This window comes from Clinocottus analis, unplaced genomic scaffold (genome assembly GCF_023055335.1).
Source record: "Clinocottus analis isolate CAN_PGR_092001 unplaced genomic scaffold, fCliAna1.0.p SCAF_13, whole genome shotgun sequence".
Lineage (NCBI taxonomy): Eukaryota > Metazoa > Chordata > Actinopteri > Perciformes > Cottidae > Clinocottus > Clinocottus analis.
In genome coordinates, this window is record NW_027175854.1 from 10,392,887 (window position 1) to 10,420,350 (window position 27,464).

Consider the following 27,464-nt stretch of genomic DNA (forward strand, 5'->3'; position numbering starts at 1 on the left):
TTTTTGACCTTGATGGAGAACTTTATGAGGTCAAAGATCAATCAAAGACGTGACGGAGAATTCATGAGAATTTTGGAAAAGATGATCTTGGTGCTAGCTGCGATTCATAAGGTAGCCCCGCCCCAAAGCATAAGCCGGCTGGTCCTATACTCAAAATGTAATAATAATTTACCAAATGATTATCATGCTGTTTTGAAGAAGACGTTATTGAGACCATAAACTCATGTTTACGATGTTTACTGAGGTAATAAATCAATTGAGAATTAGGCTCATTTTCTCATACACCTCTGATACGATCAGCCTTTATTTTTGCAATCAGAGGGGTCGCCCCCTGATGGTCATTAGAAAGAATGCAGGTTCAAGGCACTTCAGCATTGGCTTCACTGTACAGAACCAGAGTTTGCTTTGGTTTACGCCCTACTTCCGTCCTCTGCTCCAGCCTCCTTTGACACCTCATGAGAACAGTTTGACAACATCTGGTTTGCGTCAAGTCCTCGATAAGCTTGCTCCAGATTGCAGCGTGACCACCAACTCACAAAACACACACACCGACTGTGACCTACTCTCTGTCAACAATCTTGTCTCGTCAACTGTAGCTTGCAAACTTGTGGAGGATCGCAAGTGAAACCCACTAATGAGGATGCTTCAAGAAATACTTCTGCAGGCTATGTCAACTTCTGTTGACATGCTACCTAGCTAGTAAGTAATTAGCCCTAAAATAGGATGCTTTTGGGGGAATCTTTCTCTCAAAGCGTCCTCCATCTTGCAATATCGCAATAACTCAGCGGCCCTTAAGATTCTGGAGATGTAAATGCAAATTTAAAAAGAGATGAGAAAAACAAGGCATGGCAGCTAAAGTTAGCCCAATAGAGTTAGCTTGCTAACTTTTTTTCAAATAAAACAACATTTTGACAAGCTGTACCAGAGCTACAGTAAGGCTGCCGGCTCCAGTTTGGTACCAGCCATCTGAGCCTTTTGACAACACAGCCCCCTCTTTAATTCAACAACTGTCAGGTCTGGCGGCGTGCAGTCAGTGCAGCTCCATTTATTTGTGTCTTGTCAAGGAACACACCAGCGCCGCCATTCTTTTAGAAGAGCAGGCGATGAGACACCCCTGCGCGTCCCACTGGGACGGTGGTGGGGAATGGGAGCAACTAGATGGCATCAGAGGGTCTTTCTGAACCTTCGCCATCAGGTGCTCATTTGAGATGTGAGCTAAATTTGCCATTTCTCTATGAATAACCTCTTTCAGTCCCTGAAGTAACTCAACTCGTTTTCTTTCCTTCTTTTGCTCCCTTATTTCTGTCATTCTTGTTTTCCTTATTGGAGTCTTAACTTGGGGCTAGCATCACCAATTCAAAGAGGGAAGTACAATATTATCAGGAAAAACTTTTCTGAAACCAATTACGGAACAAACTTTGCATGGTTCCTTCTGTGTCTTGCACTTGATTTATTCCAATTCCTAAAAGAAAAGGAGATAAATCACGAGTTTAGTAACTCCTAATGCCCAACTAAGGAATTCCACGTAGCTTCCAGTGGACTAGCTGCTAACAACAAATCACTGGCGCAGACACCTTATTGACATGCCGCACCAACAGCACAGGTGAATGACAGCAACTCCCTGGCCGCTCTGCACCACACCGGAGGGCCCTGCTTTCCTTTTGAGTGGCGTACACCCCCCACATCACACCCACTGCACCCCCCAGCACGTGCGCACACACACACACACACACACACACACACACACACACACATATACCCTTCAGACGATCTCATAGCCCATGCTCCCTTTTTTTCCGCCATTTCTCATTCCATTAAACCCTAAATTATTCAAAGCAGACAAAATTGATTTCTTGATAGTTTAATCGCAAATCAAAACCCAACCTTGGGCGCAGTTCATTCCCTGAGGGCAATTTTTGACAATCAAAAATTCATGGAGAAATGAAATGTTAGCAGATCATTCCTGCTTCTGGCTGATTAGGCAGACACAATGAAATTCAGATGGAGAAAAGAAGGAGGCATGGAATTAACTTATGGCAATATGCCACGGAAAACAAAATTGAAAGTGAGATAAGATTTTCTGACTTGATTCTGTGATCCAGCTAAAGCCCCTGTCTTGAAGGCTCGCCATTTTCTGTTACAGAAAGCCAATTTGATGCGTAGAGTAGCACAAGATGAAGTATTACACATCAGACCTGCAGTTCATTTTATTTATTAGTCCTTAAGCTTTTTTCAAACAGACAAGTTGCACTTTTTCACAGTCACAATGTTGGAAAAAGTAAACCTATAGTCAATGTATAGTCAATCTTTAAGAAACAGATATTGCTATTAGATATCTAGCAGGATGTCTCTTAAATAGTTTCCACGTCCCTCGAGACCAACCCTAAACCCTGGCCTGGTGAATCCATATCTTACCCCATGTTCAAGCTGAAACCACATGCATCTCAGAACTTTATACAGTGTTCAACGTAGTTTGTGGATAATAAGTTGGGTTTGTTACAGCACTTTAGGCTATTCAAATACAGAGCCCCAGCTGATATAAAACCTTTTTTTCAAACGACATGCATAACACAGAACACCCAAAAGAATGTGTTATTTTTATGTTAATGAGTAAAATCTAACTCAGAGCTGTAATCTACTGTAAAGGATGGCTCAAGGGTAAATACATTCATTTAATAAGGATACTGTATACATCTGCAGCATACTGTATATATCTGCAGCATATTAGTTTTACATTTGTGAAAATATGCTCATTGTTTTCTTTCACGAGAGTCAGATTATCAATACAAACCCCTCTTGCATCGATCTTCGCTGAGTGAGGATGCATGGCTACTTGCCCATTTCCCACCCCTTACCTCTGGCACCCTTGCGTGGACCACGCCCATTTTTGAACCCAGTCTCTATTTTGATCTCAACTACAACACATGTGACGCTCTCTCAATGCATCTTGCACAGGAGTAAACTGAATATTTTCCACAGACAGACAATAGCCGTCTGTGCTAGTACACGCTGCAGTGGATGTCTTTAGGACCACATGTTGCCATGAGGACGCACACAGAAAGCCTCACAAGGTGAAAACAATATTGCCTTTGCGACTGAGCAATCTGCATTCAACGATGAAGGCCAGGGGATATGAGTGAAGGGATGGAACAAAAAAAGTAAGGATAAAGTTAAGATTAAATTGTTGAAAATCTGTTCCCAGGGATGTTCAGGTATTTATCTTAATATTTCAGTTGGAGTTATGCTACTCCAAGGCTTTTGTTTGGGTGGAAGTTTGGCAACAAGGCTACAAAGTCAAAAACTTAAGAGCTGAACACCACTTTGTCAACCATTAAGTTATTTTTCCATCAGTCAGTGAAGCATCATCATTGTACTTTCCAATCTCCGATTTGCCTTCGACGCATACATGTGTTGGCCAAAGCCAGACACACAGGTGGTTTTAATATGACTCATCCTTTGAAGGCCGGTGGTCACAGTTAATATTTCTGAATTGCGCAGATATGAAGGCGGCACCACAAAGGTGTTTAAATAACAGCGCTATCTTATAAAAACACGATACCTCCAGGTGAGAACCCTGTCTGCAGACACATCTTTTCACTGAGGATTTCAGTTTTGAAGAAAAGTTATTTCTCACTCAAGGCATTCAGAATTCAAAGTAGACACATAGAGTAACACTTTGTCTTTCATTTATTCCTAATTGCTTATTTTATGTCTAGTGTCAAATCTCCACATTCTAAATCCTGCATTTATTTATTTTCATGGGCAGTGATGATAGAGATCGGTGATTATTAATTTAACAACAATTAATGATTCAGACTTTCATTTCACTAATCTTAATTAACTATATCATATAATTTCATTGAATTGTAAGTGTGCTATATCAGCATCATCACCACTTTCTTGATTTTATTCTAAAGGGCAGGCAAGAGTGCAATTACATTTTCTCCCCACTCATCCACCGAATGAATTGCCTGTCCATTACCAAACAAAAGGAGCCAAGATATGACTGCAATCCTCCTCCTGAGATGTGATTCTCAGATGATTTTAAACTCCATTTAGGTACCCTGGAATTGCACAATAATTCCATGGGGTTCGAGAATTTTATATATTTATTTTTGATATAAAGAGGAAATGAGATAGCGGTGGGGGTAAAAGAACCAGGGCACGGAGAATAAAAGGGGCGAGATCAAACGGCATCATAGGGAATGAGGAAGTAGATGGGCGAATTTTTAATACGGTCCTGCCTACCTGCGTGTCTAATTCCCTCGCACGTCTCTTTTCAGTCGAAAGAAGCTCCAATCCGACTGTGTCTTTTCAAGGCGGAGGGTGACTTACTCGCAATGACGTGGAGAGCAGTAAAATCAGATATATTAGCTCCACTGATTGCATTAAGGCTCAGAACATATTTCTTTCCCAGATGCTTTCTGCTGCATCCTTCCTTTCCCACCCGGGGTTATGTTGTCTTGAAATGACAGCAGGATTATTTTTCTTATTTCAGGGTGAAAACACATTGCTTAAATAATATTTCTGAGTCTTGCCTTTTTTTATATGCTTTGTTTAGTGCAGGGCCACCACGGCTCTTTTGTGCGTGCCAACCTTTGGACCTGAAGCAACAGCCTTCACTGTCCTTCAGTCTGAGGCTCACAGTGTCACAATAATGCAGAAATACACTGGAATGAAACAGGAAGACTCCGCAATGCAATGCCTACGGGGATCACGTATGCGTTACAGGTTATAAACTGTCTCAAATTACCTTCCCCAAGGTCAACACTCACTGTGCCGCGCGACCGCAGAATGCGTCGAATGGAGCCACATAACACTCGAGATGTTTGCATTCCCCCTGGAGCTCGGCGGGGATTAGAATGCATTATTTACATGCAGTCGTCTTAAAGCCACCACATGGGAACTTCCTATCGTGCAATAAATACGTTTCCACCGCAGCATCGTGGTATTGCAGCCGCCGAGCTTGATACGAATACACTGGAGACTGTGTGTATTCTACTCCAGCACCAGGGGCAACGTTTCATACTACCTCACCAGCCACGTATAGGAAGTGCTCTGGCGTAATTTGATATTTACATAATGTTTTAATGTTTTCAGTTTACCAAATTGATATTTTCTTCTAGGCCAAGCAAGAACATCTAGGTCATTACCAAGAGTAGAAAAAGAAATATATTAAAATGGAACTTGTTGAAATTTGTGAGAATTTCTGTTTGCTCGCTGCCAAGATGCAGCCCTCGGTGCATTAAGTGCCTGGCAGAGGACCTACAGTTAGGCTGTTGTTTAAGTTCCCAACAGCATACATCACTTGCTGATATAGTCTGTCCAAGGTTACAGAAGTTGCATGCCTTTATGGAAAGTATTTCATGAGGCTGATTAAGCCGGAGCCACGAAAAACGCACCAGTGCCACGCCACACTGTGGGTCTGCTGAAGAAGAAGAAGAAGAAGAAGAAGAAGAAGAAGAAGAAGAAGAAGAAGAAGAAGAAGTGTTGTGTTTGCTGTGCGTATGTTTCGTGCATGGTTCTCAATGATGCAGACTAGAAAAGGAGGTTCGTGCTAATCGCCATGACTGATGCTCTACTGCCATCGAGTGGAGCCAAGAGATAGAGCATGCACATGGAGACCAGCTTTTTAAGTGGATTCTGGGTAAATCAGGCATGAGTAAACATGTTGTTCGCTCTAATTTGTTAGTGTGTGTGTGGTTGAGTTATTAGATCTGACGAGATACAAGATGAGAAGCATTGGAAGCCGAGAGTTTTTTTTCATTCTCTGATGTTGCAATCCCACTTACAAACAAGTTGTAGGAAAAATGATGTTATACACATGTAAAATCAGATATTTGTGTAAGAAGTTATCTGCCACTTTCCTTTTTTTTCAAATATCTTCCAACAAGGTTTGTTTGGATTTAATAGGTGGAAGCTTTAAAGGTCCGTAACTTTCACCTGGATTCACCTGAGCGGTCCATTTCCTCCCCAGCTGTGGAAGTACACCCAACAGAAAACCTTCAGCACTCACAGATGTTTGGCAAAACGGTCCGTCAGTCTGTAAATTAGGACACATCTGGTTCTGGAATATTGCTGACCTCTGACAATGCACTGAGATTCTCCAGATGAACAAGTTGAACTATCTACTGTTAGAATGAGTCTTAATGTCGGTCGTCTGGGGAAGTTTCAAGGTGATATCTTTTACTGAAATGTTTTACCTTCCTCAACTTCAGTCAAATGCATATAATGTTACATGTGAAGGCCGTTTCATCAAAATCTTGTTTTTTTCCCTCAAACTCTAATAATTTCATTCCTATCAATATTCTGAAGGTTTTGTAAGAAGGGGCGTGATCATATAGCATTCATAATCTCATTTATAGAAGAACATTTTTATTTTTGAAAATTGCCAAATTATTTTTATGGCTGTTGACAGTATTTTCTGGCTTTTATCGTGATTGAAAAAAAAAAGAGATAACTTGATATGACTAATGAGATGGGCATGTTTCATGGGTTATTTATTTGTGACACCCTTATTCACCTGAAACACCATCTTTCAAATGGCTGCTGTTTTTGCACCCTCCGTTGTTGATTTTTTATTGTATCATAAAACAGAAAAGATGCATTTCTAAAATAGGAAAAACCATTTCAGAGTGGCAGCGGATCCACAGGTGTCCAAGAGGCCTCATAGGATGGCGAGAAACAAAAGGTCACTCCGCCACGCAACTCATCAAACGGTGAACCAGACGAGCAGCAGCCAAAGACCGTGCTGGTTTCCAATTCCCTCAGATAATAACAAGGCCATTCGGGTACAGTAAGTAAGCCCATAATCCCAGCTCTTTTGATTGAATTTCACAGTTCACGCGAAAAGAACATCTTCCCCTTGTCCACAATGAACACCCCCTTCTCTCTGCTATCACTCAGTGATGGTGAACCGGTTTGATCATTCAGAGGAATCGACAACAGTAGTGTCCACAAGACATAGTTAGTACAAGGCACGTGGTAATGAGAAGTGAAAATGAGAAATGAAAAATCCATTCAGTGATAATGAGAGGTCTGAGGAAGCAGCAAGTAAAGACCCAAAGAGGTCGAAAATCCTATTCAGGTGTGTGTCAAGGGTCACTTTCTGTCCATTATGTATTCCTGTACTTGTGTGGAGGGTGTGTGAAAGCACGTCAAGAAAGTTCTCCAGGCAAGTAAGTCCACTAAGGGCTTGTGGGCCAAACGAACCCAGGACACCAGAAGTCAACATTGACTTTGTACTTTGTTACACGTTACATCATGTTATGTAAGGGAGTCCGCCAGGAGCAGCAGTTATTTACCCTAAAACAACTGTAACCATCAACCAAGTATTTTTGTTGCATAAATAAAAAGGAATGCACTCCAATTTGTAGATCAATGTGTATGATATCCATATAATCAAGAAACAGGAAGTACCCAAAGAGCCACAGGGCAGGTGGAAGTGGAGCTTGGCTTCCCGGTCCTGCTTGTTTGGGTCAAACAAAGTCAAAGTTGATTTATTTGTTGTGTAACTTTCTTAATGGAGTAACGCCTCGTACGTCTCTGACTAAACTTAACTAACTATTTTACTAACCTTTCCCGAATCGATCTGTTGCCTCAATCTGTCCAAGTTGTATCCTGTGAAGATGGAAGCATATTTTAAATGGTGGTCTGAATGTAACGAGCGGAAGAGACGCTTTGCACGAAAAATTAGGAATGAATTGTTGTAAGATATCCTATTAACCGCTTTATGAGGATAATTTTCACAAAGTTTATGATGTGGACTTGGGCGTTTCTGCAAACGAGATACAATGTTGATATAAAACATATTTACATAGTTTTTCTTGAAGAAAGGTAAAGCACGGAGGGTAGTAAGTCAGCTTCATGCTCCACTCCCCGGAGGGTAAAAAAAGTTTTTTTATAGGTCGGACATGCTATACCTGTTCTGACAAAGCCCAGCTCCTGTTGCGATGCACTGATGGCAAGCAGAGGATGTAGATGAAAAAATAAATACATTTCCATGCTTGTAGGCAGACGTTGGTGGTGAGAAATCCCGTCAAGGCCACCGTAGAGTCATTTTATTTTTCTTATGCTAATATATATGTTCAGTATGCACCGTCGTCTCAAGATCTGGAGCGTGACAGTGGTGTCAGTTCTCGCGGGTGTCAGTGTCTCACGTCGTTTCAATCTCCAGGCTTAGCTGGAGGTGACACTTTTGGGATGAGGAAGAGAAAAAAAAAGGAAAAGTGTGCAGGAACCGAGCGATAGCTTTTTGATAGAGCGTGCACCAAGACAAATTCAGTCCAGGTTGGGCGTATGTAACATCAAAATATAAGTTACTATTACTTGTGGAAGGGGGCTACCCTGACCACTTCCCTTTCTCTCAGTCACCAAATATCCTCTGTAGGATTACAGACAGGGAAATGTACTCTGAGTGCATTTATCTTGTTATGTTTTAAGGAATAAATGTCGATGGGATTGCACGCAATTAAGGCATTGTGGAACGTCGCTTTTGTCGTTTTCAGTCCTGCAGCAAGGAGTGAGTTTATAATAATGCTATACATTATTCATCATGCACACGTGTACTCACTTACGCTCCCTTTGAAAATGGGACAATATGAGTAGATGGAGCCGCACTGGAAAAAAAATCACATAAAGCTTCAATAGAAACCTCATTATTATCATGTGTTTCATGAGCGACATTAGTGTTTTAAGGTCTCCAGGGATATGGCGTGTATCTTTTATTTCATTTCCCACATGTTAACATCACAGTCATTATGACACAATGCAGCTTCTGTCTTCAGAGGGTTCGCGTGTCACATAAGTTTGGGTTCAATCATTGTTTCCGATATATTTCAGAAGGAAACAAAGCGTTTTATGGAGAACGCAGCTGTTCGGCATATCTTATGTCGTCTTTCCATTTATTGCTCCACTAACTTTATTTTTAGAAATGCACATAACATTTCGATTGTCATGGATCTCCCCCATAACGATTGACAGTGATAGCGATGTGACTTGTGTTCGAAAATATGTCATTTTGGCTCGACTGCGTATTAAAACACGGGGCTGTCTGCTGATATCCGTGAGAGTCAGGAGCTCCTGGTGGAAGGTCACAGATGCTATAAGATGGCCGGAGCACGGCGGCGAGCTCCTCACATCCCAGATATATTTGATCCAAACAAATTGATTCTCGACAAACACAGACGGCTAATTTCCATATTGTATTCTCCCCCCCCCCCAAAAAAATAAACCACCCTCGACACTTTCTGCAAATCTGTCTGTTATCCTCGCCGTTGCTGATAGATATGTTACCCTACTGTATGCAATGCTTGATGTTCAGTGGCGGATGACATCCTCATTAATAGAAAGGCCGGCGCGGCAGATGGGGTCGGGCCGCGACATGAGGATGATGGAAGAGCTGGACAGGAAACTAGTGTACCAGATTAAGGGGGACGAGCAGCTTGGCTTCCCGGTCCTGCTTTCACATCCATGCTTGTGACTTCATAGACGGCAGAGTTGGACCCCGGGTGTCCCAGCTGCTGCCTCCACATGCTGAGGACCCCTGGCAAGACCCACTGTTGAGTTTACCTCTACTCAGATCTCTGATGCCCCCAACAAAGCCAGCTGTAAAATATATGCATTATTCATTTTGATTTTACTAACAGTGAGAAAAAAGGGCAACTTGTCTGTTGTGATATAAGGCAACGGTGCAAAACTCACAGATTAATCTTTGATTTCCCCGTACCACGTTCAGCTGAAAGTGACGTGTTGGCATTCACTGTTTTGTTCAGTCTGCTGAATGTAACACGATTCTCTCTGTCATAGTCATATTTTAATGATTAGCACTGCTGCTTTACACTTTTATGACATAGAAATCGTAGATTCCCAAACCTCCAGGGAAGACATTGGGTACATTAATGTCACTCTGATATGCAAATGGACTTCCACAGGCATAAAACTCGCTCATCCAAAGGCAGTTGATGGAAGAAGGAGCCGTGTTTTTTACTTAAAGGGGAACTACATCCGTTTTCAAGCCATGTTGACGTGATCTACATACAGGCAACCGTTGAAAGTCATGATAACGAGGATAAAAAGCCTGAAAGCCCACGAAGCGAACGGGTGGAACAAACTAACATTGCTCGTAATGTTACATAACATCACGTCAGAAAACCCAGCAAGAGTGGTCCTTTATTCAAGTTAGTTTCATTACTTTGTTCAGTTTGTTCAGTACTTTAACACAAACAATTATGTTTTTTTTTTCAAACTTTTAACTAACCAAGCAATGTGTTGCCTTAACCTAACTAAGTATCTCACAGCTCACAACACAGGCTGTTCTTGCACAGCGTTCACAGCCACACCCACAAACATTATTCCCTGTAATGTGTTCGGAGTAGAATAAGTTGAATTCATTTAGTTAGTTGTTTGACAAGGGGAAAAGGAGAAAGAAGCAGAAAATGTATTTATTTTCCAAACTGCTTAGTATGTTTTAATACTCTACTCATGTCAGCTGTGTTCCCAACCCAAACCACCCACCCACCAGCAGAAACCCTAACTAAGCTGCAGCAGGTCAACATCCTTGTGCATAGACATACTAAGCTATATCAGTGGGGTTTTTTCTTCTTCAAACCGAGCAGAAGGACATGCATTTAGCTGAAAAGGTCTGTCTTTGTGATGTGATCACAGTGAACTGCCAAAGTACACAAAACCAACTCTGCATAGCTGAATGGATTCAAGACTGAGACACTCAAATATCAGAACATTCCCGGAAGCTACTAGCGTGAATTGAAAAGACGACGTTTGCCCTTCCGTCAGTAAAAGCGGGAAAAGGAAAGGCCTTTGCTTCGATGGAGCGGATGTTTTAATTCAAATCGGTGGACTTCTTTGTTTTCTTTCTTTTGATGTCTCCAAGCGCTGTGACGTCGGGTCACATCTCTTTTTCTAACGCTGTGGAGGCGTTTCACAAAAGACGACGCGACCCCGTCCGCTCCCTCTGCTGTTTGTACCAGCGGTCGACAAAGAAATCGACATAATAAAGACATTGACAACGACAAAAGTTTATTTGGAAATGAGTTCATGCATTTTATATATATATATATATATATATATATATATATATATATATATATATATATATATATATATATATATATATATATATATATTACATTGCAACATCCATAAATATGTCCATCAAATCTTTTTTTTTTTTTAAATACACCTGTTTCTGTTTCACAAGCCACTGGAAATACTCACTGAGGAATTCACACCTTTATATATATATATATATATATATATATATATATATATATATATATATATATATATATATACATACACACACACACACACACACACACACACACACACACACACACACACACACAAATACACACACACACACACACACACACAATTAATAATCTAATGTGTGAGAGCTCAGAATTTGATAACGAAGGAAAAGAGACCGACAATGAAAATGTCGCGTCGCCCCCCAGCACTTCAGGATTAGCGACACGGAGCTCTTGTCCTGTTACGTAACACTGCAGCTCGCCTGCCCCTCACAGTGGAGAGGAGTCCTCCCTCCTCCTCCCACAGGGGGGTGCTACACCCGCATCCCTCCTGGCTGTATCCACAGTCAGCACAAATGATGATGGAGGTCCCGCGGGGTGGTAATGGGGTTACACGAAGCAATTTCCTGCTCGAGCCCTGCAAGCTTACATCAACCCCTCTCTTCGTTCCTCTTAAAAGCGGAATCCTAATCGTTCTGCTGGCAGAAATGCAGTTTGAGCTTTGAAGATGTTATTTCTCCCCCACCCCCCACACCAAAAGAAATAAAGTTTTGGCTTTGAAGATACTATTATTATAGCGATTTATTTATTTATTTCCCCCAGTATGGACTTGAGTCTTAAAGTGTCTGAGGCGTTTTGGATTTGAAAATGAAAACTTCAAAAGTGTTTTAAGCAGAAATATCAGTCGAGTGGTTTGCAACAGTGCATTTATATTTCCAGAAGCAAGCATAGAAATGCCTTCACTTCTCAATCATGATTTCAATTGTGAAAATCCTGCAGTCATAAATAGATATAGACAAATATTGAAACCACAAATAACCTATCAATTTGGCCTTTTTAATTTTGTATTTCCCATCAGTGAATTCAATTATAGGTATAGAACCCACATTAAAATGTAAACTTTCAGTGGTCTCAGTTCAACAGCAGGTGATGTCTGATGAGTGTTGGGCCAAAGAGCAGCGAGCGAGTTTGCTCGGCATTAAAACTTGATACTGATAATCAATGTTTGATTTTCCTAGCATGATGGGGCAGTGTGTCCTCAAGCACGCGGTTCAACACGGACGACGGTAAACAGGACGAACACGGTGCTGAAAGACGTTTCACTGGCGTAAAAGTACAGACCACCGAGTAGAAATACTCGGGAACAAGAGTCCTTCATTGAAAATGTCACTTTGGTAAAACTACAAAAGTGCTATGAATAGAAAATACACAAAATAGCAAAAGTAAGTCTGGTATAATTATTGATGCATTTATGTGTTTATGACTTCAATGTTTTATATGTTTAACTGAATATTGTGATGGGTAGTTTGTAAATTACCCAGCAGTAGTGATGTGTCGTTCGTGAACAAGGACTCGAAAGTAACGAGTCCTCTCAAAAAAAGATTTGTTTTTTTACTGAACGAGATTAAAAGAACCGAGTCGGTAAAATGATCCGATCTTCCCATCGCTACCCAGCAGGGACTGATAAAGTCTTATTGCTACATAGAAATACGATGGGAATTTATTTCTTGGTTGTATTTTTTTCTTTTCAGCGTAAAATTCAGGTCATAAGCCGATACTTTGACCCATGCGGCTTAAATATCGGTGCGGCTAATTTGTGGATTTTTCTGATTCCTTATTAAGCAGCAGTTGCAGAGACTTATGGTACAAAATGCATTTAAGTCAAACTAGTATGAGGCAGTCTGGCAGTTAGTGCGGAGACAAAATAAGTACGCTTTCAAACAAATGTAGTGGAGTGAAAAGTACAGTATTTGCCACTGAAAGTGTACAGTAGAAAGAAGCAGAAAAAGAGTCGATGTATAGCAGAAAACGGAGATATGGAAGTAAACTACCAGCAAAGGTGGTTGCTACATTCCATGCATGATAATGCAATGAGTCTGCCTGTCTGAAATGTTCATGAGGGCGTACTGGTGAGGTTACAACACTGATGTTAAAAAACAGCACAAACACTTCTTCTGTCTTCACACACTGTCTTCTCTAAATCCAATTTAGCCCGCGATGACACATGTGCCACATGAAGAAATCAGGTACAGACAGACAGACAGACAGACAGACAGACAGACAGACAGACAGACAGACAGACACTTTAAACTGAGATTAATGATGCACGCCGTATGACTCTATGTGAGCTCATTGAACATCTGCATGCGGCAGACATCAGCCAATTGGTATGCATCATGACTTTCTCAATGACCTGGAGGAGAAACAGGCTGGGGGCAGTCATTACAGATCAATGTATTTCATTGCGTGGTGTACTGGAATCAAGACGCCTGGGGTGAAAACCCCCCAAAAAACGAGACAGTAAGAGAAGTCAGACAGAACGCAGCACCTGTGTAACGTCGATGATGGAAGACTGAACCGTGTCTGAATGATGAAGAGATATGCCCAGCAGCATATACAGCTGAGCCCTTCTTTCTTAACAATGATGATGATGATGATGATAATGGAAGGACTTATCAAGACGAGTGCCTGGGTTGACAAGTGGAAAAAGGAAAGTTTCCATTTGATACTCCAGCACCTCTGGAGAAAGTGTAGGTTATGATACGAGGCCACAAAGTGGGATATTATTATGCCGAGCATGAAGTTAGCAGCAAATGAATTCTTTGTATTTGTTCGATCAAGTGTAACAGAATTTAACACAATTTCTTATTTCTCTGACAGAAAGGCACTCACTTTTGCTCTCGGCATGAGAAACAAATCCTGATTAAATTGGTTTGTGACCAACCCCTAAGGACAACTTTTGAATCTCATTTGTCCCAATATAGGCTTAAGAAACTGTTCACACAGCGTTTCTAGAATACTAGAGTAGCATGACAGGATCTAAACTGATAAGTGGGGCATGTTCGGAAATGGGCCCGTAAAAATAAATGGTGGGGGGAGGGGGTAAGGCACATTTGTGGAGACACAGCTTGTGGAGGAAATAGGCCACGCTCATAGAATGCTGAACATTTATAGCATAAAAGTGCAATAAAGGTGATACTCAAGTTTCATCCCTGCTATAAAAAGGCATACTGGGCACACAGCCACAACTTTAAAGGTTTGGTGAAATGGTAGGATTTAATTTTCACGTTCTTTCAAGCGTTCTTTTTTTTTAACATTTGTAACCCTATTTAGGTGTGAATTCAAACTTCACCAACGCACACCTGAGCATGATTCATCCCTAAAACAGTCTGTGTTGTGTGTGCTGTGTGCCATGTCGAGTGTACAGAATACACCCTCAAGAAGCAGTTGACACACCTGAGAAACAAGCAGGTGGGACGAAACGCCAACCGGATATAAGGAGGCGCGTTAAATGTTATTCCATTGTCTCGACGACGGGAGCTGAATGGCATGTTCTGCCACCAGAGAAGCTGCAGGACAGACCGAGCGATAAAGAGAGACTGAACACGGAGACGCTGACTGCGGTGGAAGGAATGTGTAAAGCCTTACTCACTGCTTTAGTTTTCGGTGACCTCGCCTCACCCGTGCAAGTCTGCACAGAGGGCATGCCAGGCTGTGTGCACTGGAGTATGTACAGTGAGTTTATACTGTAGCATGCTGACGCGGCAGCTCTCGGCTCTGCTCTCTCTTCATCTGAGAAGAGTTGAAGAGCTTTAGGCTGATAAGGACACAAGAGACTCCCTTGTTCATGAAGTGCACTGCTTACATGTTCTGTATGGGATGCAACATCGTTGTTGCTTGTTTTGTTTTGAGATGTATATTTGAGGTATTACTCTACATCATTTTGTTGTCATAGTTGTTGCATCATATTTTAAATCTCAATTTATACTTTTTTTTTTTTTAAATTCATGGAGCCCAGTTAAAACCAGTGCAGCAGAGTGACAATAAAAGAAAACATCTTTTTTTTTCTGTCATTTTTGTCATTTTAAATGATAAGAATCATAGTAAGAAGTATCAGAGTAAGAAGTATGTGTGCTCTGGGAACTGTACTTGTGAACAAAATGAATATATATATATATATATATATATATATATATATATATATATATATATATATATATATATATATATATATATATATATATATATATGAATATGCACGAATAAATAGATGAAAGGTCAGCGGTTCAAAGAGTGATAGGTGTGTTATCGTTGAATGTGTTGCTCAATCAAAATCTCCTGAAGACATTTATCAAAAGAAACATTTCCAGTTGGAACAGCTGGAAGTCAACATCAGAGAACAGGGTGGACCTTTAGTTTCTGGACGGATCCCCAAACCTGATCGATATCGCCTCCTAAAATGTGATTGAGCGAGCGTACCGTGATTGAACCAGTTGCTGAAAAAACAACCTGAGGCAGTTTCTTAAATTCTGTCACAACTCCCTGGATTACCGACTGAACTCTACCCAATGTTTCATCATTGGAATGTTGTGTTCGCTGTCCAGGGTGCAGCAGGGTGAAAACTCCCAGCCTGCAGTAAACACAAGCCTCTGTTCAGCAATGTAGACATTTCATTTAATTTGTTTTTGTATTAATTAGAAAAGGTGCACTCAGCTCGTGTGTCCCCAAGGACGACTGATGTCATGTTTGATCGGATGAATAAAAACCTAAACTGTCACCGTCTAGACTACATTTTCCACTCGCACGTCTTGGCAACAGTTTGTCATCTGCCCTCGCCATGAATGAGCCCACAATATATTTCCGGCTGATGGGTCATGTATATAAGGTTAGCCGTGGACAGGCACGCATGCATGCAAGCACACGCACACACACAGCCACACACACACACACACTCACACACACACGACTGAAAACACAATTTTCTTGGATTTTTCTTTGGGCCAATAGAAAACTTTTGACCTGACACATTAGTAGTATCGGATATATTTTAATATGTCCGATACACCACACGGCCTGAAAAGTTTGTGGAGCTAATATCATTATTACTACTACACATGACGTCATACTGAGTGTAATCAGCACCATTCCTGAAAACAGCTGAAGCTGGTAATTGTCTCGTGTTAAGCATTTCTGATCTGCTTTAATTGATGTGTTGAAGGCATACATTGGCCTTCAGGAATATAGACTAATTAAATTCAAAATGTCAATTTCAATACAACACTATTAGCAAGAAGGGTTGTTCCCACTCCCTGTCCATTAATGCATCCTCTAGAGTTTCATTCACACATTCATCCAATCAGCATGTCGAGCAAAGGGCCTGCCCTCATTAAAACAATGCACATCATCTGGAAGTTCAAGTTACTTATAAGGTTTACTTTCAACTCATTTCATATAATTAATGAGTGGGAAACATGTATTCATTCTAATCTTGGTGTGTTATACTATATAATGTATCTGGTCTGAACTGCAGTGGGTACAACATCTTCTGTATCTACATGCAGAAAAAGACAAAAGTTTGATTCGATCACGGCAGCGGAATTCCATGAAAGGTGAGCTGCGAGGCTCTGCCCTTCATGCAGCAGTGCGTTTGTGGGCAGGACATAAACAAAGGTGCTGCACTCCATTGGCTAAACTCTACCAATATGGTAATGTGATGTCAGAGAAGGTTCAGCCTCGTTTGAAAACTCTCCATACATACACACAACCTCCCGAGAGAGAGAGAGAGCGAGATAGAACAACAGTCGTGTCTGGCAAGGACGCCAGATTTACGGTAACATCTACAGCCTGAAAATGAGTTGTGCGAGGTGAGCTATTAATTATGCTTTTGACTGAACTCCTTTTACTGCAATTACAACGCACTTGGGTGTGAAACAGTATCCTCGTGACGGTAGATCTCCTTTTAAACCCCGTCATGTCTTCCTCCTCAGAGTCCTCCATGCCTTTGGGAGTCAGCCGGCTGTGACGCCCGTCGACCTCGCCGTGTGCCTGAGCCTCAGCCAGCGGCAACCTCTCTCCCAGCTGCTGTTCATGTCTCCCCTCAAGGCCACACCACGTCGGCACCAGCTGACCGGCCTTTACCCTCTGCTTCCCTCCTCCTCCTCCTCCTCCTCTTACTCTTCCACCGCTCCCTCTTCTCCCCCCATCTACTCGTCCTCGCCGCGGCTCTCCACCCCCGTGCCCTCAGAGCACCGGAGCTGCTTCCGCAGGGACGGCGGCACCGGCGGTCCGAGCAAGAAGCGCGTGGTCTTTGCCGACACCGTGGGACTGGCTCTCACCGCCGTGCGGCTGTTTGTCTCGGAGCCCTCTTACGCCGGCTCCACGCTGGCGAGGAGACCCTTCTTTGCCAAGCTGCAAAGCCAACAGTCCACCTCCGACAAACTGCAGCGCAACAGGCTGCGGCTGAGTTTGCCCCGGCCGGCGCTTGCCTCTCAAGCCTCCCTTGCGTGCGTGCAGTTGGAGAGCTGCAACGTTTCGGAGCACTCCTTGAGCGGCAAAGTGCGCGTCAACCATGTCAGCGTTGACAAGGCCGTGCACGTGCGGGTGACCTTTGACTCCTGGCGGAGCCACCATGACATTCCCTGCACGTTCCTGCAGCAGCAGCGCCTCGGGAGTTCCGATGTGGACATATTCGCCTTTGACTTCAGCTTACCGAAGAGCAAAGATCCAGCGGAGCGAGTGGAGTTCCGCGTGGCCTTCAGGCCGCGACCCGGCGCGGCGCCACACTGGGACGACAACGGGGGGCAGAATTACAAGGTGTGCGTGGAAACAGGCGGATGGAGCGGTCACCAAGGCGACGCCTACCGTTGTCACCCCACGCTGTCCCAACAGCGGCCAGCGTTGTGGCCTTTGCACGTGTCCCCCGGCAAGCAGAACTCTGCCGATCCGCACCACCTTCAGAGGACGTTATCGAGCCGAGTCAACCAAATGAAAATAAACTGTGAACTGTGAGAACAATAATGTGACTATATGGATTAACACGTATTTAAAAACAGAGTAATGGCTGTGTGAGCCTCGAGTGTTGGATGGGCTGAAGATCTACCCTGTCAAAATGTGATCCATACATCCTGTGTCACCGTTGTGATTAAATTATTTTTATAAAGGAGCTTTGCTTTCTTTTTTCCCTTCGCTCTGCAGAAGTTAAATCCCAATCATTTAACACATGCCACTTCATAGAAATGCAGCCTAAAGTTGGCAATGTGTTTATTTTTGTCAGTGTGCATTGTGTATCGTGACACATAAGCCTTGATCAAGATTCAGGGGGCCCTTGAGGAAAAGCAAAAAAAACATGACACCAAAACACGCGTATCGGTACACAAAGAGAGGTGATGTTGTGGTGGGAACCTTCTGAGCTCACAGCTGCTAACCTTTCTGTTTTCTCTCTCCAATTGAACAACTGACTGAACCGATGTGCTTTCTCACGGGCGTTATTGCTCCTGGCGTTATTCCCGGTGTTCCTTTTCATGTGGGCTCATCATTCATCATACTGGAGGGAACAAGTCAACAAAGTAAAAGAACTCCTGGACACTCCCCTGGAAGTTGGAACAACACGTCGAGATTTGTTACTCCTTGCACGATCCTCGATGTTGTTTACACACACCGAGGGTGGAGTCCTCCGTTACATAATGTTGCAGTCGCGGTGAGAAAAGTGTCTCTGTCTGCTTTCGACTCCTTCTTAGTCACCTCTCTGTCGTACTTGTTTCTTTGTCCCTCACTTTCTTTTCTCTCAGGCGGGTGCCGCCTTCTCTCTCCTGCAGCAGGTTTACCCACCTTGTACCCTGAAGAGCTTATTTATTCATGAGGCCGGTGTCCGGTGTTCAAGGAAAGATAAGCTAAAGAAAGCCATAGAGCACAAGACATGTTATCACGCACAACTATAGTGAAATGTACAACGTATCCTAATCCAGTGGTTAGTACGATATCTTACAAAAAAAGCTCTTCTTTGTTTATTGCGCCTTTTTCCGTGAAGGTCCAGAAAGACGCGTCCATGCGTCTCGCCATACGTCCTTTTTAAAATAAACCTTTCTCTTCAAAAGGAATCAACTTAGTCAGGTCTAGGCAACCAAAATACCTGGTTATGTTTTAAAAAACACTTTGGTTTGTGATCAAATAAGATACGTGAACTAGAAATCAACGACGGCGGTCTCATGTTTTTATTTGACCCATCAACTGTCGTTCTTCACACTTCCTGGTTTCTGATTACTAGAATTATGTATCTATGAATTACAGTGCATACATTGTTTGCAGTTTGAGCTACGAACGCTACATAAGAATAGCCTGATCTGTTTGCTAATTACCCATGGAGGTAAATTACCAAGCCTTTCATCAACCCATAATCTCTGACATAATTATGCACCATTCACTTGTTTAAGAACATACCATTCCAATGGTAACGTAGCATTATTTATTGGATACGCCTCAGGGAGATAATGATCTCAGGAGAGACTTCATGACGTACAACAACAACGCTTCAGTCACGCAACACAGTACTCTCACCTGTTAAAACTATCACAACTGTTCTTCAAAGTATAATAAGGGCGTTCCTCATAACTGGAACATACATTCCTCTCAGGAACTTGAATTACCTACAAATGTAACCTGTTTGTTTCGCAGTACGTTATGGTAATAAGGTGGTGGAACCGGTATTTCCGATGCCATTAATTATAATGTTACGCATTCGAGGTGCAAGTTCTGCTCATTCGTTGTAACGTGGCTCCAAACGTGTCTACCAACAGCTAATGACACCATGATAAGAAAGAGACGCACATACTTGCGTAAGGTGTTAGATTTGAAAACAGCCTTCAAGGGGTCCAGTATCTATTTTTGGATTCTTTGCAGTTGTCGTTTTTCTCATTTTATCTGTAATCCAGCAGCGGCCGGTAGCTGGCTCACGGCCAAGCAGCCAGCTAACGGTTGCTGGCTTAGTGCTGTCTGCACAATGGCCTGAAGCTACTTCACTCATCCAGTGTGCTGCGCCTGGGATCACTGGGAGTGGCGTGCGGGAGCTAGTGGCGGCGGCTAGCTGACACCGATACACTAACGATGCAGTGGATCTGTTTTTGGAAATCTGGTGTCAAGTGATCTGAATAAAAGCAACGAGAATCTCACCCGAAAGCGTCAGTTGTGTGTAGCGGCTAAAGAGAAGAGGGCTTAATAACAAGTGCTGCCAGCAACACAAAAGCAGCTGGAAATGAACTGTTTTTCACACAGCGCTGTGCTTGTATTGCCATTGCCAAAAAGTGGCTCCTGGTAGCCGTTGGCAGAATCCACACATGGTTTTGATAATAATAGTAATAGTAATATTGCTAACAAACTCGACTTACTGATGGATCTATTTAAAAAGAAGAAGTTATAAAATCCTCATTTACACGCACACAAGCTGAAGCAAAAAAACAAAACAATCCCAGTTTAATTGTATTCCTAACAGAGTTATTTATTTTTAAGTGCCAATATGACATACAATACATGGGACTTTTACAGAAAGCATAACAGGACAGCTGACATAGACCAACACATAAAAGTCTGTGCTGCCACTTTCACCCCGCAAACTAGAAATGAAATAGAAGACTGTAGTGCCCTCTGTGGTTAAAACAGCATGTGACATGATGAGAGACACACATCAATAAACCTAACAACAAGGTTATATCAGCACATGGAAAATGAGGAGGAAATACTAAATGGTTCTAAGCAACGGTGTCCCATTATTGTGTCTGTGTGTGCACGTTAATATTCCCAATAAGCCTAAACATGCACAACCATTTTTCTTTCTTTATATAGATCTGTCACTTTATCTCAGCTGTCTTCACTGACACTGGTCGCTGGGCAGGTGCTCGTGCTCGGGGATCCAAGGCGCTCCGCTAAAACACTCTGCGGCCTTCCTGTCACACTCGCAGATGAACATCTCACACTCGTTGTTGTTTGCTGAAGAAGATATAGGAGCGAGAGGGAGACTCTGTGACTACCAAAATGCTGACCAATATTTCATACAAATTAAAGAAAGTGAGGATAACATAATAATACGACTAATAATAACTTAATTTTAGCACCTTTGATAAGTTTGCAAAGTGCTACCACAGATAAGCAAAGCATAGACACAACTTAAATTGCAGTAAACAAAAAAGACAATACCATAGAGGCATTGAATACAACTAAACTAAACAAATAGCCAAAAAGAACAGTAGAAAACAAACAAATATATAAAATATACAAACAAAACCATGGGAACAAAATGACTGCATAATAGATCATAAAAAGACATAAAAGGATGAAATCACTTCAAAGTAATTCTATAAAAATGGGTTTCAAGAAGTGATTTAAAAGAAGTTATTGATTCTGCCATGATGGCAAAAGAGTGCGATCACCCTTTGATTCAAGCTTGACTTGGTACCGGCCAGGAGGGCCCCACCACAGGATCTAAGGATGCGAGTTGGCTCAAATGCCGTTAACATTTTAATAATATAATCTGGGGCCAGACCCAGGCGGGCCTTAAGATGGATCAACAAAATCTGAAAATCACTCCTAAAACTAGGAGCCAGTGGAGAGAGGTCAGAACTGAAGAAATGGGATGTTGTCTGTTAAAACCAGTAAGAACATGATAATAGAAGATGATAATATCAGCTTGATTAATACAGGAGCCCGAGGAAAGTCCCCTTTGTCTCGGCGTACTCACGGCCACAGGTGACCTTCTTGTTTTTCTCGTCACAGCTGTACTCATACAGCTCGGTGTAAGGATTGTCGACGATGGCCCAGCACGCGGGGTGCTGCATAGCTGCGTTGTAGCAATGGTCATGCACTTGGCAGCACCTACAGGTAAAAATAAAAAGTCCAACAAGACGCATTTTAATCAGATTGGACAATGAAAATGATATTTTATTGTATTTTAAGATGAAGCAGGCTGGTTCATTACCTATCCAGATCATCCACAGGTGTGCCAGAGCCTCCCTTGCCGCAGTAGCAGCCGTAGTCGGCGTAGTCGAAAATGGGCCAGCTGTCAGGCATCACGCACAGGATCATCCTTCTGAACTGGTTCAGGGCCTTTAAGTCCAACGACTGGGCTGAGGGACGACAAGCAGAAGTCAGAAGACGCGTGTGTTCCTAGGAACTGTGCGTGCGATCGTGGAGTCGTACTCACCAACAGAGAGGCCCGCGGCCAAAAGAAGCAGCGCCTGGAGGGTGTTCATCCTGGAGGGCAGGAGGGTTGAGTCAAGTAGCTCTTAATCTAATATCAGGCCGCTCTTTTTATATCATGAGCGAGACCTTGGGAGCTGCCCCGTCAGCTGTTCTTACAACACAGGTGTGTTTGCCTCGACAACAAACACAAACCAGCATCTGTAAAAGCAGGGAAGAATTCCCACAGTCTTTAAGCTCTGAACCCTGAGCCCAGAGTGTCTCTCCAGGCTTGAGTTGCTCAACCTAACCACGAGAGAGAGGATCTGGGGGTCTGGGGTGCGCTATATAAAAGCGCTGTTACTGGTTATGTTCAAGGCTCACCTCAAAGGCTTTGGTTGAGGGAGGTGCTCAGTGGGTGATTGTCTTGTGTCTGCATTTGCTCCGGCCATGCTCTTGAAATTCAATTTTCAATACAATTTATTTTGTTTAGCCCAAAATCACAAATGTGTGTGCTACAATCTGTACACAAACCCCATCCTCTGGCCCAAGGCCCCCACATCGGTACAGGAAAATAGCCCCAGGACCCTCTGATTGGAACGTCTTCCAGGCTCCACGGCTTACGAGACTATTTTTTGTTTTTTGTTTAAACGTCTTCAATAAGCAGAATTGAATGGTTGATAAATAATCATCAGGCGGACATCAATTTACAGAATGAATCGTCATCTTTGTCATGCAGCTGTATTTCAATTGGTTTGGTTCAGCTTGTCATGATGATGTAATACTCTCACGCTCCTACATACATAAGCACGAGGGCAAATACAACCTGTAAGTTCTTGTTTCGCCACACATTCAGAGACGTGGAAAATCCCAGGCTTGAAACGAGGAAGTGTCTGGTTTCCCAGCACATCTGTGAAATTACAACAGCGCCCCCTGTGGTAACTTGAGTTCAGACGTCGCTTTTTAAGAACAGTAAACAGCATGAGAGACAAAAGGCCGATCAGACTCAGTTTATTGACAGAATGGCGACGCCATTACGAACACAACAGGAGTAATTCTGCACACGGAGGGAATGGTGGATGGTTACAGATATGATACATCAATGATCCTCAGTAAAATTCATCTGTCACATAACAAAACAAAGCAAAAAATGTATATGTTGTGCTGAAGCGTGGATTCCTATTGTGATTCAGTTGTCTGGTCTTTACTGACACCGGTCGCTGGGCAGGTGCTCGTTCTCGGGGAGCCAAGGCACTTGGCTGAAACACTCGGCGGCCTTCCTGTCACACTCGCAGATGAACATCTCACACTCGTCGTTTTCGGCTGGAGGGGGAGGTAAAGCAGAGGAATTCTGTGGTTAGCAAAAGGCCGACTTTGGAGGAAGAAAAATGTTCACGCCCCACCACCTAAAAGATGGTCTCCGTGAGATTTCTGCTGTATTTTTTAAAAAGCCTCCTGTGGACAGGTGTTGGAAATTAGCATTCACTATATACACTGAACACAATGCATCTGGTATTCTTTCATGCATAGATATGTGCTAGAAATTCTAATGCTATTGTGTCCATGTCAAAAAAAAAGTCAAGTAACCTGTTAACGGCGTAACGTAAACATTTCCATGCAAGTACAGGAATTTCGCCATGAATTTATTAATGACATTTATTGTCTGTGTACTTCTCATGCAGTTTATGGGGAGTGTTCGTCCTGAAACCACAAGGTAGTCGGTTTCACCCCCGGTCCCCCTATAGTTGGCATGTTGAAGTGTCCTTGAACGAGACACTGAACCAGTAGTTGCAATGTGGCTGCAGGTTTCATGAGCAAATGAAAAAAGAGCGAGAAAGTCCCCTTTGTCTCAGTGTACTCACCACCACAGGTGAGCTTCTTGTTTTTCTTGTCACAGCTGTAGTGGTACAACTCGGTGTAAGGATTGTCGATGATGGGCCAGCACTTGGAGTGCTGCATGGCTTCACTGTAACACCTGTCATGGACTTGGCAGCATCTGCAGGTAAAAAACAAAACAAGATTAAAACAAGGTGAATTTCAACACGTTCTCATTCCAGCTGGTCACATGGCGTTGCTGGTCGGATCACTTTGTAACACAGCGCATGCCTAAAGGGCGTCGGTATTTGACGCACGTATATATAATATATATATATATATATATATATATATATATATATATATATATATATATATATATATTCATAATATTATTAATTTTAAAAAAAATATTAATATTTATACATTATACAAATTCTCAATATTTGTGTTTTTGAGCTATGGATTATACCCAATAAGATTTGTAAAATAGGATGTCTGCGCAAAATATGTGCTTATCCTGTTTCGCCCAAGAAAGACGGGTCTAATAAGCAGTCACTAATTAAAGATACAAATGAGTGAGATACAATTTATCCAATCGGCGCCCTAAAAATCATCCACGAGGGGGCCACTCTCATTTAGCCCCAGGGTACACGTTCCCATCTCTCTTTCTCGTCAGTGCTCGGCCCAATCCCAATCTCCACCCTTACGAACTCACAGACTTTGAGGTGCGCTCCCACAAAGTCCTTAAGGGCTCACGGGTGTCCCATTGTCAAATTGTCAAAGTGCCTGAGGGCTCTGTGGCGGACATTTTGAGCCCTTCATGAACTCTTTTCGTAAATCAGCATTTAATGAATAAGAGGAAGGCAAGCATATTTAACAAATATTTCATTTGAACAAAAACAAGTATATAAAGATGACTTCTCATCTCGTGAGAAAGATGTTCAAATCGGTGAATAAAAAGTATAAAATAAATACTCAATTGTACGCAATATTTTTGATGTAGTCACGTGATGTTGCAGCAAAGTGCTGTCCCATTCATATTTACACCAGCTCAAGCCCTCACAGCCTCTCACACTCAACCACTCAGCAGCTGACATCAGTGAGTCCCTGAGGGTTCGGGGAACAAATGTTGAATATTCAACTGCAGAGTAGTAATGCGTAAAACCTTTTTTTTGCATTGAATGATGAAATTGCCACCACCCGCCACTATAGTGCATCATTACCTATCCAGATCATCCACAGGTGTGCCGGAGCCTCCCTTCCCGCAGTAGCAGCCGTAGTCGGCGTAGTCGAAAATGGGCCAGCTGTCAGGCATCATGCACAGGATCATCTTTCTGAACTGGTTCAGGGCCAAGTAGTCCAACGAGTGAGCTGAGGCACGACAAGCAGGCGGCGTCAGAACTCCCATTCACACTCCACCAGAAGACGCGTCCATTATTCATACAATGCATACAGATATAGAGCATTTTGGGGAGTCATACTCACCAACAGAGAGGCCCGCGGCCAACAGAAGCAGCGCCTGGAGGGGGTTCATCGTGCCGGGAGGGTCGAGTCAAGTAGCTCTCACTTTAACGTCAGGCCCCTCTTTGTGTATGTGTATATATATATCATATAGGACCTGCCCTGTCAGCTGTTCATGCTGCACATTGTATGGACTCCAAGATGTACACAGACACCAGCATGTGTAAAAGCAGGTAAGAATTCCCACGCTCCCTGAACTCTCCCTGTACTCTACATCATGTATGAATGGTGAAAAGTACACTCACTGAAGTACGGCCTCGTACAAATTCAAGGCCCTTGTGACCACTACATACTTCCACTCCACAACATTTTTTTTTATCAGATTATTCCACAATTTAAAGAATTATCAGTGGCAACTCCAAAAAAAAATGTTCAAATGAGCTCCACCTTCTACATTTTATACTTTTACTTCTGCAGCCTTTTTTGATCAACACTTGATCTAAATACCCCCCTCGCCCACACACACACACACACACACACACACACACACACTGTACTATACGATGCCTGTGAGTGTCTTCTTTACATTGTTTATATCTATACGTGATCGAGTCGGACAGCAACTTGTCACACCCTCGTGTCCAATCTCCAGATAAATGTGAGGTAGACTGCAAACATGTTCCCCCATATGTACAGAGGCATGGAAAATCCCAGAGTAACCGTGATATGAGCGGCGATGAGGTCAAGAGGGGGGTTAAGGACAGAATGTGTCCTGAACAGGAGCGACGTGGAGGAGCGTGTGTCCGATTTCCCGGCACATCTGTGTTATTTCTGTTTTATTGACTTTTAGTTTGCATTCACCGTAGGTCAATACATACACTAATAACATGGGTAAAACAACACTTTTTATGTGTTCTACATTTCAAGCATTTTGCAAACGGAATGTTATTTTAGTATTTCTTAGTCAACTCAATTGTTAAATGAGCGTAAAGTGTAATAAACACAATTATCATGATGAACATCTTATTCTGGAAGGAATGCAGACATCTCCACGGCCGAGGCGTCCAACACGCTGCAACAAGAGAAATTGATAAATAGGAATATAGGCGATAGTAAAAATGTGTATTTTATAATATTTTGAAGTGAACTGTCCTATCATAGCCCATACACATACATATATACATACATATATAAATACATATATATATATATATATATATATATATTTATATACACATACATATATATATGTATATCTATATATATGTATATCTATATATATATGTATATATATCTATATATATATATATATATATATATATATATATATATATATATATATATATATATATATATATACATATACATATACACATATACATATATACACATACACACATATACATATACACACATATACATATATACACATACATACATATATATAATTTTTATTGTGGCTGTTATGAACGTCCCTAATTCTTTGGTACTTGCTGTCATTTCTGCATTTCTCCTCTTGGCCAATCAGCATGGGACATCTCTCTTCAGGTCTTAAAAGAGACGGGGAACTGCACACGGGCATTGTGATCCTTCCTGGATGTTATGAAAACATTATTTTAACCGATTAACTTGATAAACACTGGTCTTTGGGCCCTTTTTAGACTTCTTTGGCGTCTTAGCTTTCCTAATTGAGGGTGATTACAGAGTATTCTAAAGTGCTAGTCTAAAGATTATCATTCCTGAAGGCTTTAGTTAGCTTATTGGTTTAATTTAAATGAAACCCTCTTTATACACATTTGCTTATTATCAAAGAGGCTTTTGTTGATTAATGAAGAGGTATTAAGAGGCTTATTTTTTTTTCCTCCTCATTGTGAAGGCACTTCACAACTGATCTGTTTGTCCAGGTAAATATTTCAGTATGTTGTGTTTGAGGAGCTTGTACGCTCCTTCCCAATCAGCTGACATGTTGGG

General features: G+C 42.2%; 3 protein-coding genes across 3 annotated transcripts; 1 reads left to right on the plus strand and 2 right to left on the minus strand.

Annotated features, from left to right (window-relative positions):
- Positions 1-16,826: 16,826 nt before the first annotated feature.
- Positions 16,827-18,166, plus strand: ppp1r3c2a (protein phosphatase 1 regulatory subunit 3C2, duplicate a). Its single transcript, XM_068574639.1, has 2 exons — positions 16,827-16,915; positions 17,039-18,166. Exons 1-2 carry the CDS (start codon positions 16,902-16,904, stop codon positions 18,057-18,059), a joined length of 1,035 nt encoding a protein of 344 aa, XP_068430740.1. The 5' UTR covers positions 16,827-16,901; the 3' UTR covers positions 18,060-18,166.
- A 2,744-nt stretch (positions 18,167-20,910) lies between these two features.
- Positions 20,911-22,288, minus strand: LOC137783983 (phospholipase A2-like). The gene is made up of 4 exons (XM_068574368.1): positions 22,240-22,288; positions 22,015-22,162; positions 21,778-21,911; positions 20,911-21,029 (listed from the first exon to the last, which is right to left on the minus strand). The coding sequence occupies exons 1-4, from the start codon at positions 22,286-22,288 to the stop codon at positions 20,911-20,913; spliced, it is 450 nt and encodes a 149-aa protein (XP_068430469.1).
- Positions 22,289-23,409: 1,121 nt separating this feature from the next.
- Positions 23,410-25,830, minus strand: LOC137784019 (phospholipase A2-like). The gene is made up of 4 exons (XM_068574428.1): positions 25,518-25,830; positions 25,256-25,403; positions 24,077-24,210; positions 23,410-23,537 (listed from the first exon to the last, which is right to left on the minus strand). Exons 1-4 carry the CDS (start codon positions 25,564-25,566, stop codon positions 23,419-23,421), a joined length of 450 nt encoding a protein of 149 aa, XP_068430529.1. The 5' UTR covers positions 25,567-25,830; the 3' UTR covers positions 23,410-23,418.
- Positions 25,831-27,464: the final 1,634 nt, after the last annotated feature.